Genomic DNA, 16,345 nt, shown 5'->3' with positions numbered 1-16,345 from the left:
ATAATCTATAAAAATACTGAATCACTATACTGTATACCTCAAATATAATACTGTAATTCAACTATACTTCAGTTAAAAAATTAAGTATTTAAAGAAAAAGCTTTCAACCTAGAATACTATATCTAGCAAAAATATCCTTCAAAAAATGTTTTAAACTCTAAGAATTTATCACCAGCAGAACTGTACAAAAAAGTAAATGCTGACAGAAATTTTTCAGCCTGAAGTGAAATGATATGAGAGTGGCTCATATCTTTACCAAGGAGTAAATAACATCAGAAATCATTTATATATCGGGAAATATTAAGAAAATCTAGGGCTTCCCTGGTGGCACAGTGGTTGAGAGTCTGCCTGCCGATGTAGGGGACACAGGTTCGTGCCCCGGTCCGGGAAGATCCCACATGCCGCAGAGCGGCTGGGCCCGTGAGCCATGGCCCTTGAGCCTGCACGTCCGGAGCCTGTGCTCTGCAGCGGGAGAGACCACAGCAGTGAGAGGCCTGCGTACCGAGAAAAAAAAAAAAAAAAAACCTATCTTGAGCCCCCATTTTGCCAGGCTTTTAGGAAATTAAATTTTCTTCTTTACTGGAGCCCCTGTTTTCTTAGGGAGAACCAGGATATGAGAGACTTCTGTGATATCTTCAAAACAGATGAAAAGTCTGACCTTCAGTCTCTTTGTGGCCACTGCTGACATTATCTCTGCTATGCCCAGAGTTGTTCTTTGACATCCGAGATACTCTGATTCCTTGCCACTTGTGGGCTGCAGGTATCTTAGCTGATGTAAAAACCTTGGTACCTAGGAACAAGCCTCCCCACTTGCTCCTTATAACCATTTCCTCTGGGGACTTTCTGTTTCTTTAGGCACCTCAACTGAGTGACATATGGTTCCCAGCTAACTCTTAGGGATAACAGACCCTATCTCCTCCCAAGTTAGAGGGAATCTTTCCAATCTGTCTTACCCTTTTTCTTTCTCTAAGATATGTGGCTTTCTTCTCTCCTGGCTCTTACCATAGGTGTTTATTAAACTCAGAGCTAACCTTGATTTTGGAGTACTTCCATTTTTAGTTCTGTAAAAATGCCTGAGATGAATAATTACCAAGGAAAGAGAAGTCCTGGATTCTTGCATAGAGCAGGAGATGGGGAAAATACAGGAAGATTACCAAATCAATGTCAATGAATTAACCTGATGCACTTCATAATTTGCTTATTTTAAAGTAATTGTATGCTACATATTCAAACAATGGAACACTATACAGCAATGAGAATGAACAAGCTAAAACCACATGCAGTAATATGGATATCTCACAAATATACTGTTGAATGAAAGAAGCCAGATACAAAATAGTACATACTATATGGTTACATTTATATAAAGTATCCAAACAAACAAAACTATTCTATTTTGTTAGAAGTCAGTATAGTGGGAGCTAGTGCCTGAAAAGGAACACAGGGAGACCTTCCATGGTGGTTTTCTGTTTCATAATCTGTGTGCTAGTCACATGGATGTGTTCAATTTGTGAAAATTGTTCAAACAGTACATTTAAGCATTGTACAGTTTGTGTCTTACAAGTCAATTAAAAGTTCAAAAAATACTAAGTGTTTAAAGGGGTAATTTTCTTTAATTGCTTTGAAAAATGTTTTAAGGTCTAAAGAAAACTCATCTATTTTTCAACACAGATTTTTGCTAAATAAGTGTAATATTCGACATAAATGAACCTAGAAAATCTTCTGTTTATGAAAGGAGAAGACATCAAAGATTGTAAGGAGTTGTGAAAGATAAAAATTGGTCAGTGGCAAAAGAGATATAATGCACTTTCTGATTACCAATTCTGGGAAATTGCTTATGGAGAAAATTGCTAGGCTACAAAGAAACAAATTACAAATATTTGTTAAGTATATTTTTCTGGAACAAGAAAATAACTAGGGTTTCCAACTTCTTTGAGAAGATTAGAAACATGATTTTAAAAGCTAATGAGCAATAAGGCCATATAGAAATAAACTTTATTTTTAACTTTAAGAATTAAATGCAACAGTGACTTCAGCAGTAAAATTAATAATTAAGTTATTTAGTTGTTAATGAATTGATCTTAATTAGAGGATTATAGTAATTAAGAATAAGTTCTATGAACTCATTGGCTAAATTATAGTTCTGCCATATGTATAGAGAAATAAGTGTTTCTTTTCCTGACAACCAACTGGTTTCTGGGCCAAGATATTTCCATCGATGTGCCACATTTCTCCTTAACCTCTTTAATCTCAAATGAAGCATATTTTCTATTTGCATGGCACTTAAAACTACAAAAACACTCTGAGATAATTAGCCCAGTTTTACAGATGTGGAAATCGAAGTTTAGCGATGTTAAGTGATTTGCCCATGATGATATATCTTGCATATATTTTTGAAACAAGGTGCTTGGATTCCAAATCAAGTACTCTTTCCACTATCAGGGTACCACTTGTAAAAGAGCCATAAAGTAAGAAAGTGGGTCTGTCTTGGATCTGTCCAAGAGGTTTTAATAAAACTACGCTTAACTGTGTAGCTCTGCCTAATGGGCATTTTCACTTCAGGGTTCTTCAGAACACAGTCATGCCAGGGTTGCAGTTGTGTGCACCCACATCAATAACAACAGGTTGTTGATATTTCGTTTGGACTGACAATCTTAATTTGTTAGAAGTAAGTATTTTATGTGGTTTAATTTTGTCTCCCATTTTCTTTGATTGTAGTTCTCCAGAACAGAAGGACAGATGGCTCTCTCTCCTTCAGAGGTATTTTTTCCAGTATATATATATATATATATATATATATATATATATATATATATATTTTTTTTTTTTAATCTTTAAGTTGTAGCTGAATGAATTAAATTTTTCTCTGCAGGGATGCGCCCCAAACTGTCCCCCTTTGCCTTAGTAGAAATTGTTCATTTGCCTCAAAATAAGCTGTTTAGACTGTACACTAGCAACTACTTACTATAAATAATGTTCTGTTATTATGTGTATTTCTTTCTTACTAGGAAGGAGAACACTGAGGTCTGGTTAGATCATTCTAGACAGAAATTAGTCAGTAATCTCTCCCATCTCTTTCGGTGCCTCCAACCTACCATGTGGAGCTAACAGTTTCCTCAAAGCATGTATTAAGTTTCCATACATGGAGGTTTTCTGCTGAGGACCTCAAAATTCAATTATTTTCCCTACCTTTGAGCATTAAGACTAAAATGGTCAATTGAGATTCATCTCTTATTCCCATAGCCCTTCCCTGCTCTCCCTTCCCAAACATGGAGACGACCAAGATATATACTGCACTGGAGAGCTCAATGAGAAATAAAAGGCCATTGTTTTGGTTTGGTCTAGTAAAGTATTATGTATGCTCCTGTACTTATCACTAAGATTCTGGGCCTGTCCAGAGAAGGTAGGGAAGCTTTGAGGATAAAACACCATCCAGAGGTGCCTTAACCTGACTGTACTTCTCAAGCCTCAGTTGAAATAGATCTCCTCTTCTTTTTTGTGCCCATGCCTAATGTCCTGAGAATTTTTTAAAATTCTCTTCCAACCCATAATGTAATCTGACCTTGCTGAGTCTCTCCATCTGTCTTTTTTAAAAATAGCATATAAGTATATTGAAAATATTAGCAAAATAGATTGATTTAAAAATAAGCCATTGGCAAAATCCATCTGACTCAGTGTTGTTTTGGGTTGTTGTTGCATTTGATTAGATACATCAATCTAGAGAAAGAGAAGGACTACCCGAAGAGCATTCCCCTCAAAATCTTCGCCAAGGACATTGGGAATTGTGCCTATGTAAGTGTTTCTAAGCCAGAAAATTAAATTCCAAGTCCCTGCATAAGGCAGAACACCATGGATAAGAAGAGAGACAGGCAGGCAGACAGACAGTCTGTGTATGTGCTGTGGAAGGTAGGCATTTAGAAGTACCATTATGAGAAAGTGCATTTCCTGGGGTATCTGTGTATCTTTGTTCATATGAAAAGTAACCCTAGAGAAAATGAAGCAAGAGAGATTCATATTAATTACAGTATTTAACATTTACACTTGGAAAGAATATTGCCTGTCAGATGTCTCTTTCCTCCCTCTGGCATTAATGTTTCTCTGGATCCTTTCAGTAGCAGCTGCAGAGGCTTGTAGTAAAGACATTTCCACAAGGAGATATTTCCTATTAGTATTAAGCAAGTTTTTCCAACTTGTCACTTCTCAAGTAGAGAGTGGGTTTTGGAAAGTTCTTCATTCTTTGAGTTTTTAAGTATTGAATTCCTCAGGTTAATAAATGGATGAGCTGGGAAAGATAACATTTTTAATGGATCAGCATATTCTACCTCATGGTTTTTATCATTTTGGTCAATGAAAATTAAGTTTGTTTAGCCCTAGTTATTGTGTGGAATTTTATGGCTGAAATATCATGCCAAGATGTTATTAATGATACACAAAATGGAAATGAATATTTTTATGATACTGTGGTTTGCCACACTTCATAGCAGCCCTAGATCACACAGAATAGTTTTGTGTGTGGAAAAATATGTAGTACAAAATAGTTATGTTTTGGGCAAAAGTCATACAAATGTTCTGACATGAGTGCTAGATGTCATTGCCTGAGGGAAATGCTCAAATGTGTATGCTATGAGACTACAGACATCTTCTGTAGCAAAGTAAAGAGGAAAAAAGCACCACTGTTTTTCTGCCAGCTTTGATTCAGTTGTTATGGCAGTTGGTTACATTCAGGATTTTCATGGAAAAGCTCTTGAATTTTTTCCAACACTTTCAGTGTATGGAAAGTGTGTGCTTGAGAAAGGACTGGTTTTGGAAAAGAAGACGAGATTTGGTTGAATTGGGTGCTCTGTTTTATCACTAGTACCCTGGTTAAAGTCCATGATGATATGACACTCTGTCCTTTGCTCTCTGAAGTTGTTTCGTGGCAAGAGCCTCCTTTCAGGGAGCCCTGCTTGCAGAGTGATTCCCCCCAAATAGTAGTGCATGTATGAGAAGCATTCTTTATCCTTGGCCTCTGATTATGCACAACCTGTTAGTGAATTCTGCTAATATGGGAAAACAAATAGCCACATTCTCAGTTTTGTCTCTTTATTTTATTTGTTTACTAGCAAAGAACACTTATCTGCTAAAATTCATTTGTTTTGTCTACCCAAGAGGCATGCAGGAAAAAAGAAAAAAAACACATCCTATAATTATTATTTTGAACATATATACCTAATATTAAGAAAAACCATTATCTTAGAAACCAGGTACATTGGGAGTGATTATTAGTATTACAGGGTAGATCCTTCACTTTACAAAAGACTTTATAGAGTGTTTCTTTAAATTAAATGAAAGGGTTTTCAGACTCAAAAGAAAAAAGCAGAAGCCTTTATTATATTCTATCTCAACTTAAAGCCCAGTATGTAAAACATCTCTGCCATTCTGGTAGAAGACAAACACTGAGCCTTCCCTGTTCATTTCTGAGATACTTTTGCTTAATCCTTGGAGCTATAAGGAACACCATTTTAAATCAGTTAACAAACTTGAGGCAATTTGTCATGTTAAGTAGTAGGCTTATAGAGAATAAATACTGTAATGGAGAGATAAGTGATGAGTTATCAGTAGATTTCACTTAGCTTTATTTTTAGATCATTTTGTTTCCGTTTATGTTACTTATTTGTGCCATTTAAGCCTTATCAGGGACACAGCACTAATTGCTCATTTATCCAATAATTATAATATGTAAAACCTACTCTATGTGCATAGTAAATATTTCTTTTTTTAATTTTTATTTTATATTGGAGTATAGTTGATTAACAATGTTGTGTTAGTTTCAGGTGTACAGCAAAGTGATTCAGTTACACAGTACATATACATGTATCTATACTTTTTCAAATTCTTTTCTCGTTTAGGTTATTACAGATTATTGAACAGAGTTCCTTGTGCTATACAGTAGGTCCTTGTTGGTTATCTATTTTAAATAGAGCAGTGTGTACATGTCAATCCTAAACTAATATTTCTTTTTTGATAGCATAGCATTGTCTTATATTTAAATAATGTCTATTTAGAGTTCAGTGAACTCTATAGATATCTCGGAATCTCGTTAATTCCATTTCTCTTTCTTGTGAACTCTTTATTTTTAGATAGTAATTTCTCAATGTAGTTTAGCATTTAGCATAGGGCTATTATAGATACCCTATTCAGTGGCAGAGTTGGTAACAGAATTGAGCTTTCTAAAATTTTCAATTTGTTTGCTAGGCCCATTGGTTTTAAGGCCTCTAAAGATTTCAACAACGAAAATCTCAGCAGCCACAGTGCCTGACATACAGAAAGTGCTCAATAAATAGTGGGGTTTTTTTAAAGATGTCTTTTGTAACCATTTCTTACTCTGATTTTACCTGAACTGACTTTACCATACAAAGAAATGAAAACCCACACTGTGAAAACAGTACTCAGAAAGAAATAGAAAGTAATCTAATGCTCTCCCTTTTTTACTGCACAATGCTTAATGGAAATAGTCATGGACATGATGCAGAGGACCAACCTCACTGATTATTTTTGTTTGTTTGATTGGGAGGGTGGTCCTGTCTCTCTGAAATATATTTATTCTTTTTATTTCTGGCTTAAGTTCTTATATTTTTGAGTCATATATTCTTTATTTTAAGAGGAAGAGATGTTTTATTAAAAGGCATAATATGGAATGAAAGTAAATTATCAAGGGTTTGTGTTCTACTTAAGTTGTGCTTTACTCTGTCAACACTTGAAATCAGGATTTGCCTGTGGATAATCACTTGACAATAATTATTTGTTCACCTGTTTTAAAATTCTTTATTTATAGCTATATTTCTTATTTCTTTTCTTTCCACAGTCTAAAACTATAACAGTAACGAATTCAGATACAGCAAATGAAGTTATCAACATGTCACTGCCAATGCTAGGGATAACTGTAAGTTACTCTGCTAGATATTCTTAATTAAAAACAAACTTTGATACTTTGATTCTTATAAATATTATCCCTTCCATCATAAGACAGCTGATTATTAGAGATACCAGTCATATTTTGTCCCCAGAAATGTAGAAAATAAGGACAGTAAAGTTTTTTATTCTTTTTGAGGGTTTTGTTTTGTTTGTTTGTTTGTTTTTGCAGTACGCAGGCCTCTCACTGTTGTGGCCTCTCCCGTTGCGGAGCACAGGCTCCGGACGCGCAGGCTCAGCGGCCATGGCTCACGGGCGTAGCTGCTCCGCGGCATGTGGGATCTTCCCGGACCGGGGCACGAACCCATGTCCCCTGCATCGGCAGGCAGACTCTCAACCACTGTGCTACCAGGGAAGCCCTGTTTTGTTTTGTTTTTAATTGAAGTGTAGTTGAATTACAACATTGTTGGGTTGGCCAAAAAGTGTGTTTGGTTTTTTAAGTAACATCGTATGGTAAAACCCAAACTAACTTTTTGGCCAGCCTAATAGTTTCAGGTGTACAACATAGTGATTTGATGTTTTTATAGATTATACTGCATTTAAAGTTACTATAAAATATTGGCTACAGGGCTTCCCTGGTGGCGCAGTGGTTGAGGGTCCACCTGCCGATGCAGGGGACACGGGTTCATGCCCCGGTCTGGGAAGATCCCACATGCCGCGGAGCGGCTGGGCCTGTGAGCGATGGCCGCTGGGCCTGCATGTCCGGAGCCTGTGCTCCACAACGGGAGCGGCCACAACAGTGAGAGGCCTGCGTACCGCCAAAAAATATATATATATATTGGCTATATTTCCTGTGCTGTACTACATCCAGGTATCTTATTTATTTTATACCTAGTAGTTTATACCTCATAATCCCCTTCACCTATCTTGCCCTTCCTCCTACCCTACAACTCATTGGTAACACTAGTTCTCTGTATGTCTGTTTCTGTTTTGTTATATCTGTTTGTTTGTTTTATTTTTTAGAATCTACATATAAATGAATATATACAGTATTTGTCTTTCTCTAATCTATCCATGTTGTTGCAAATGACAGAATTTTCATTCTTATTTATGGCTGAGTAGTATTCCACTATACATATACACAAACACACACACACACAAATACACACACACACCACATATTCTTCATCCATTTATCTGTTGACCGACACTTGGGTTGCTTCAATATCTTGGATATTATAAATAATGCCACTGTGAACATTGGGGTGTGTGTGTCTTTTCAAATTAGTGTTTTTGTTTTCTTTGGATATATTCCCAGGAGTGGAATGGCTGGATCTTATGGTAACTCTATTTTTAGTTTTTTGAGGAACCTCCATACTATTTTCCACAAGGGCTGTACCAATTTACATTCTCACCAACAGTGTACAAAGGTTCCCTTTTATCTACATTCTTGAAAATATTTGTTACTTGTGATTGTTTTGATGATAGCCATTCTTAAAGGTGTGAGGTAATATCTCATTGTTTTGATTTGCATTTCTCTGATAATTAGCGATGTTGAGCACCTTTTCATGTGCCTATTAGCTCGCCATCTGTAAGTCATCTTTGGAAAAATATCTATCCATGTCTTCTGCCATTTTGGGATTGGATTGTTTGTTTTTTTGATATTGAGTTGTATGAGCTGTTTAAACATTTTGAATATTAACCCCTTGTCGGTCATATCATTTGCAAATATCTTCTCCCATTCTGTAGGTTGTCTTCTTGTTTTGTCAGTGGTCTCCTTTGCTTTGTAAAATCTTTTACTTTGATTAGGTCTCATTTCTTTATTTTTGCTTTTATTTGATTTGCCTTGGAAGATAGATGCAAAAAAAAATATTGTTACTGTTTATGTCAAAAAGTGTTCTATAAAGATGTTAAAAAAAAAAAAAGTGTTCTGCCTGTGTTCTCTTCTAGGAGTTTTTTGGTTTCCAGTCTTAACATTTAGGCCTTTAATCCATTTTGACTTTATTTTTGTACATGGTAGGGGAAATATTCTAATTTCAGTTTTTATGTGCAGCTGTCTGGTTTTCCCAATGCCACTATTGAAGAGACTTTATTTTCTCCATTGTATATTTTTTCCTACTTTGTTGTAGATTAATTGACCATATTCATCTGGATTTACTTCTGGGTTCTCTATTCTGTTGCATTGTGCCTGTTTTTGTGCCAGTATCATACTGTTTTGATTACTGTAGCTTTGTAGTATCATTTGAAGCTGGGGAGCATGATACCCCCAGCTTTGTTCTTTTTTCTCAAGAATGCTTTGGCTATTTGGGGTCTTTCATGGTTCCATACAAATTTTAGGATTATTTGTTCTAGTTCTGTGAAAAATGTCATGGGTATTTTGATAGGGATTGTATTAAATGTCAGTTGCTTTAGGTAGTATGGACATTTTAACAATATTAATCCTTCCAATCAGTGAACATGAGTTATCTTTCCATTTATTTGCCTTATGTTTGGTTTCTTTTATTAACGTTTTATAATTTTCAGAGTACAGGTCTTTTGCCTAGGACAGTAAAGTCTTAATATTAGCTTAACATTGAGTGCTCTTCTTCCACTCCCATTTTATAACCTGTGTGAACTGAAAAGCATAATAAGATTAGACTATAATTTTAGAGAGATAATAATATGCATTTTAATTTTATATGCTATACATATACAGTTAGGGAGTTTTTTGGCATAAAATTCTCCTTTCAACCTCCTTCCCCAATTATTCACTTATCCCAAGAGTCAATCAGTCTTAGGATGATGAATTCTGAAGGATCTGCTCTACAGTAGAATTTTTACATAAAGAACATACAGCTAATAACCATATTCACTGGCTGCAGGTCCAGAGGATAAGGTAGATGGTACCTCCTATTGAATCTGTAAATTTAAAAGTAAGCTTTGAATTAGATCATGGATTTAAAGACTTTTAGTATGGACACCACATTTTCCCCAGTTTTGCTTTTAGCTTCTGCTTCCTTCTGTTTCATGGGGCAATGATGAGTTTTTGAAATTTTATTAATAGGGAAGATTGGAATGTTTGAGGATGAGGTAGGGAAAAAGAATCAGAAAGTTCTCATGTCCTCCCTACCAGTATATAAAAACCACACAGTAGGTACTTGTATTAAAGGGAATGACTTTCAGAAGGATGGAACTAAAGGAAGAACTTGAACAACACCATTTCTTGAGTGAGATTCTCTATAAGTATGAAAACATGGTGTTACTAAGATGTGACATAGCATATACATAAGATATGCCATAGTCTTAACTGTATTTCAGATTGCTTTTACACATTGCTATTATAAGCCCTTAAGAACTCAGGGCAACCACAATTTAGAATAATAGATCTGATTTATTTTAGTGAAATTTAATAATATATTTAAGATGTAAATAAATATATATGCACTGAATAAAGCAGGCACCTCTGCATTGATTTCTAAGCTTATATAATTATACATTGGAAGAGAATGAGTAGTTTAAGGGAAGGAAGAGAGATTAATTAATGACATGACTCATTTTCTTATTTATGCTTTCCTTTTGGATAAAGTGATCAATCTCATCATACCAAAAATATTTCTGTTCAATATAGTTAGGAATTGAGGCTGTTTGGCTGTACTGTTCTAAGGGATTATTAAGGTGTTTTCAGACACTACCAAAAAAAAAGAAATGATCATTGTTAGATTGCTCTTCCTGTTTGCAATACAAATTTTTTGACTAGGGGATAGTGAAGGAAGTGACAGAGTAGGGGAGGGTATTGGGAGGGGTAATCTCCTAGCCAGGACCCTCCATTATAAGGTCAGGGTCCTGATTTTTAATCAGAAGATAAAGGCAAGAACATTAAATATTATCAGTCTGTTGTAATTTCATTTAAAACATTTTTGCTTTATCTTCTAGAGGATACAGCAAAGTCTGTATAATTTAGTATTATTTCTTTCAAGTGGGAGTTTCAATATTGCTGGGTTGTAGTTCTGCTAGTGAACAGTTTCATTGTTCCCCATAACTGGGCCTATTCTGTAGACAGAATTCTTGTCCTTTCTGTCCCTAGGCCTGGACTTGCCCAAAATAAAGCCAGTGTGGATTGTGCCAGCTACCTGTCTCCTCTCCTCAAAGCCCGTTGGTCATTCTTCTTCCACTCAGAAGCAGCTAAGCTAATAATCAGCCTTTGAGACTTTACTTTTTCATCACAGACACAGCAGTGTAGTGGCTTTCTGGATAACAAGGTTGTCTTTGCAGGGACATGTTGGAGATTAAGTCCAATATTCTCTGAGAAGTTTAGAGATAGCAGAAGGCAGGACTCTGAAGAAGATAGATTTACCTTTTAGAAAACCAGGAAGTTTCTGCTTACTTTGTAAAAAGGCAAATATATGATTTCATATTCTGTGGGCTACCCATAATAGTGAGGGCCTGATTCTATTGCAGTTCATGGATCCCTAGTCATCCCTAGGGAAAAAGGGCAGGGTTTCTTAGTCCTCTTTTGGGGATTAGAGAGGGAGAGATGGTTTGTAGGAATCAGCACTGCCATCTTCAAAGGCCATATCCACCCCCATGAACCTGAAAAGCATTTATATTGTCTCTGTTCTTTCTGTTTTGCAAAACATAAAATTGCCAAAAAAATAAGTATCCTCATTCATTTACCAAATGTGAAAGAATTATTGTTAATTCTTTTATCTCCAAGGGCTCTGAGAGAGAGTACCAGTTATGGGTCAATTCTGGCAAAGAAGAGGCACCATACCCACTTATTGGTAAGTTTCTATGAAAATATAAGATAGGATTGATTGTGTTTTAATTTTAATTCTAAATGCCTCAGAGAATTGGTCATATGGTCCTAAATTTCAATACTATTAAATATTAATCTTCTATAATATTTATATATTAATTTAATAAATATCAAATATTTCCTATGTGCCAGACAAATAATATCTCTTCATTCAAGAAGCTAATGGTATAGTTGGGAAGAGAAATGTAAATTTTCTTCTTTTTTTTTCACTTTACAGAAGCACTATCTTGTCAACCTTTTTAATTTTTTTTCCAAAATAAAGCAATATGTATTGGTATTCCTTTTTCCCTATATATTTATTTTTCATATTTAGTTTTTGAATTCCCTGTTCCCTTTCCTACCTACTACTTGTCTCTATGGAAGACTATAATCCAATCATGCCTCAATCTATCAATATCAGTGAGTATTTAACACCTGCCCTGTGCCCAGCACTTTCCTAGCCATCATAAAGACAATGAAATTAAACCATTTAGATTCTTAGTCTTCACTGACCAACTTAGCAATAACTACTACTTTACTAACTACTTTGCTACTTCTCTAGCCAAATTTTCCAGCATTTGTTTTGAAGAATTATTGGCAAATAGGTTACATCTTCACCTTATTTAAATCATTTAGCTAAAAAATATTCTTGATCAGTGAGGCCCTTCAGTGTGGTTAACAGAAATAAACCAATTACAATAAGGGACAGTATCTGTAGCAGATCTTGAGATGATGACATTGATGATTGATGGTGATGATGATGATTTCTGTTAATAATTTTTAAATGCTTACTATCCTGCCAGAATTGGGCAAAGCATATCATATGAGTTATCTCATGGAATCCTTTCATTTACCTGTGAGATCACTACTGTGTAATTCAGGTTTCAAATAATCTGAATAATCTAAAACCAAACTGTTCTATGAAATGTATATTCTCAGACTTAAAGTAAAGCAAGTCATTGTGCACATGGCTGGGGACAAAATTCACTGCATTTCCAGTTTCTTAATGTTGTCATTTTTGTAAAAGTCAATGAGCAACAATTAAAGCTGTGTTTAAAAACCGAATGAGTACATAAAATAATTGTTTTAATAAAATATATTAATTTAATTAAAACTATATAGATGGTAACTCTCAGACTTAAACAGCTTCAAGCTCATTTCTAACTCTCACTAAAAAAATACATGGGACATGGGACATGATTGTTACTTAGCAACAATTCTCCATTGCATATTTTAACATGCCTTGTAAACTTCAGTTATAGATTAGCTATTGGCTATTTTGCTAAATTGATTTTGCTTTATTGCTGTCATAGAAGTCCTTTTTTTGCCTTAATCCCTGAAAGTTGCTGTAGTACTTGATGTTAATGGAACATTGACATTGTATCCCTATGCCAGATGGAAAGGAAATGGAAGAGTTCACTGAATTACATTCAGTGATAAATCAGGAATAGAAGAGAATTTACCCTCTTTAAAACGTAAACTAAGTCTATGGCATAATGGTACATGAGGATTAATTTAAAAAATAGAATTACTTAAGAGTACTAAAGAGCAAAAAATCATGTTGCAGTCAGATGTCCAGGGTTTAGTTTTTCTAGTTTGAAAATTCCTTTTTGAATCTTGTCTCTTTTTCTGATACCCTGCAGTCTTCCTTCTAATTATTGCTTATGAATAACAACCTCAGAGGACAGTGGTGGGAGGGAAGCGTAAATCAAACAAACCAGTCCTAATGAGTCTTGAGTAACTCTAATTATATAACTAGTAAACAGTATAAAATGTCTTTTTCAGAAAGATATCTTGTGTTGAATAATAGTAATAATAGTGATGCTTGAAATATATAGTTTTCTGCCCTTATTATTTAAATAATATTAACTACTAATGTTTACTTATTTGATCCTTATAATGCTGTGTGGTAGGTAGGGTAAATATTTTAAATCAGAGGTCAAGGATTGGCTGAAGATTTGCAGATATAGTTAGTGTCAAAGGAGAAACTAGACTACCTTTAAATATTCTCAGATGTGAACATAGGAAGAGTCAACATTATGCAACTTAAAGACAATCTGTGCATTCCCAAACAAGATATTCTTTAAAGATTTTTTTTCCTCTTTGATTTTTTTTTCTCCCCTCTCCAAAAAAAAAAAAAGACTACTCTGGTTGGGCTGCTGCATCATGCACTGGTCTCCAACTGTAAGAGTGTGCATGGTGATCATTAAGCCAAAAAAAGGATTCTTTATACCAAAAGTCCCAGGAGCAAATTGCAGTACATTCCAGTATGTAGCACACACGCTCTTGGTGTCAGTCAGCCTAAAGTCTATGTTTAGATTTTTTCTCTGTGTAGGGCATGAATATCCCTATGGAATTAAAATGAGCCATCTTCGAGACACTACACTCCTGACGCAGGGATCAAAGGATTCCCCCACACCTTCCAACTTCCAAGAGCCCTTCCTCATGGAACAGCTGCCCCGAGAGATGCAATGCCAGTTCATCCTGAAGCCCAGCCGCCTGGCTGTGGCCCAGCAGCTGAGTGGTGAGTTTTCTCCTCCCTCATAGAGACTTTTTTTAGCAAAACTTTTCATTCCTGAAAGCAAAGTTTTCAAAGTTCTTTGCCTTTATACAGACAAAGACCCAAACTTCCAGCCAGATGAAGTATTTTTTCTTTTGAATTTGCTAAGTGTTTTGAAAGGAAAGATGGAGTTTTAGAAGATGGTTTTATAAATCAGCAGTAGGAGTGACTGACTTATAATCAGCAGTTACTGACTGCAGTAGAGTCTGTTCCTTCTTTCTTCACTATTCTTTCCCCTTTAACCTATGCCCACTGCAGAGTCAAAGGCACCAGGCAGTGCTGCAGGTGCTTCAATGATTTCTTTGTACTGTAATACATTGCATTGTGTGTTCCCCCTAAATGGTCACATTATAAAAAGGAGGCTGTCAGTGATGGGTGTCAGGAGACTCTGATGCCCTACCTGGATCCTGGTACTGGTAAGTCTGTTAAGATTAAGATGATTTCCACAGAAATCTCTCCTTTGTCTACTAATCTATTCTGATCCCTGTGAACGTAACCATCCCTTACCCACACCATAATAAAGACTCCAGAATGATAAAAGTGATAATCAACATAGGAGGACCATCATTAATTACCTTAACCCAAGTTTGAGCTTTACGCCCTCAGTCTGAGAATAGATTGTGTAGAAAATAGAAGAAAATATATCACACCAAAAAGTGTGAGTGGGGTAGTAGAAAATTGATGCTGAATTTTTGTAGCTGCTTATGTCAATTTGAACAAACTGGGGGACCCACTGAACAGTGGCCATTGTTTTATACTCATCGCCCCACACATGCATGTCCAACCCTGTCACTTTCTGTTGATGACCTAGCCTCACACTTTATCCTTTATTGAAGTCATTGGTCAGGGCTCCCTAATCTTGCTAACACCAGCTATAAAAACTTATCTTACATTTGCACTAGTCCTCCTCTCTCCTATAGTGGTAAATTGAGGTTTTGAACCCTAACGCTATTTACTCACATCTTTGGACCATTTGGGAGGGGTATTATAGAGATGTTATAGTTTTCCATCCACTAAAATGTGAGGCAGAGAATTTGGTCTATTTTGTTTACTGCTATATTCCCAGCACCTGGAACAGTGTCTGAATATATATAAAAAAAGCATCCAATAAATATTTGTTGAATTAATTTATTAATAGGTCTGTTGTTAGTATTCATTAAAGATATAAAGGGAATGTTGCCTTTATAATTAAGCTGAGGAGAATAATATTTTACTCTTCTACCTTTATACTCCTGTTTTTCAAAATTGTTTCTCTGGGTCCCTTGTCAATAAAATAAAATAAATGTATTTTAATTAATTGGACCAAAATAATCAGAGATCAAGAATCCTAAGGGGTTTACCCAATTTTGTCAACGACCTGCTTATTAAATTGTAGGCATCCTCTACTTATTAATCCTCTGTTTCTCCCTGTTAAAAGTTAAGGTAGTAATGGTTGCAGCTGTAAGATGATTCATGATAAATGGGATCAGGGATGGAGTAACTATAGACCAATGGTGACAACCTACCTGTGTAGCTAAAAAATTAACAGATGAAGCAGTTTTGTATTTTTTTAATACAGGGGATTTTGGTGAACAACTGCTTTGGAAACCACTGACTTAGATCAGGGATCAACAGACTTTCTCTGTAAGGGACCAGGTAGTAAAATTTGCACGTCAGCAGACAAAATTGCAGCTATTACCTAGGTACTTATAACGAGAGAAAACAAATTTCCACAAATTTTTCACTGATGATGTTCAATATGTAGTAGTAACTGAGTACCGTTTTATGTAATACAGATATACTAATGAGAAGAATTGAATTCTTTTTCGGAAATAACATTTTGCTTAATTGGGGTTCAAAATTAATATTCCTATGATAATAATTGAATGCAAAATGTTCTGATCTGTAATGAGATTTTATATATTTCATGATCTTTGAAAATATCTTTTCACACAGATAGGTACTGCCAAATACTAATATATCATTCTACAAGCATATAATTTTAATTGAGCATATTCCTCTCTTTGGAGGCATTTATAGAATTTTGTTAGATTCCTCCTTTGATATTTGCCTTTTGGCATGTCGTTTCATTGCAAATTAATCACTTCCAATTGAAGGTTAGGTAGAAGTTAAAGGATTTT

At 35.4% G+C, this 16,345-nt stretch overlaps 1 protein-coding gene across 1 annotated transcript in view; it reads left to right on the top strand.

The window, feature by feature from the left end:
* Nucleotides 1–16,345, top strand: part of ARHGAP20 (Rho GTPase activating protein 20) — a 161,420-nt gene that overhangs the window by 105,459 nt on the left and 39,616 nt on the right. The window contains exons 5-9 of the mRNA XM_022561561.2: nucleotides 2,719–2,760; nucleotides 3,708–3,792; nucleotides 6,845–6,922; nucleotides 11,585–11,651; nucleotides 14,001–14,189. Of these exons, the coding sequence (XP_022417269.2) occupies nucleotides 2,719–2,760; nucleotides 3,708–3,792; nucleotides 6,845–6,922; nucleotides 11,585–11,651; nucleotides 14,001–14,189 (461 nt within the window). The remainder of the gene's footprint in view (nucleotides 1–2,718; nucleotides 2,761–3,707; nucleotides 3,793–6,844; nucleotides 6,923–11,584; nucleotides 11,652–14,000; nucleotides 14,190–16,345) is intronic.

Source organism: Delphinapterus leucas, chromosome 7, assembly GCF_059928025.1.
Source record: "Delphinapterus leucas isolate spDelLeu-1000000601 "Yukka" chromosome 7, BTC_Dleu_Yukka2, whole genome shotgun sequence".
Classification (NCBI taxonomy): domain Eukaryota; kingdom Metazoa; phylum Chordata; class Mammalia; order Artiodactyla; family Monodontidae; genus Delphinapterus; species Delphinapterus leucas.
The sequence above is the reverse complement of the archived record's forward strand: the minus strand, read 5'-3'. Positions and strand labels throughout refer to the sequence as shown.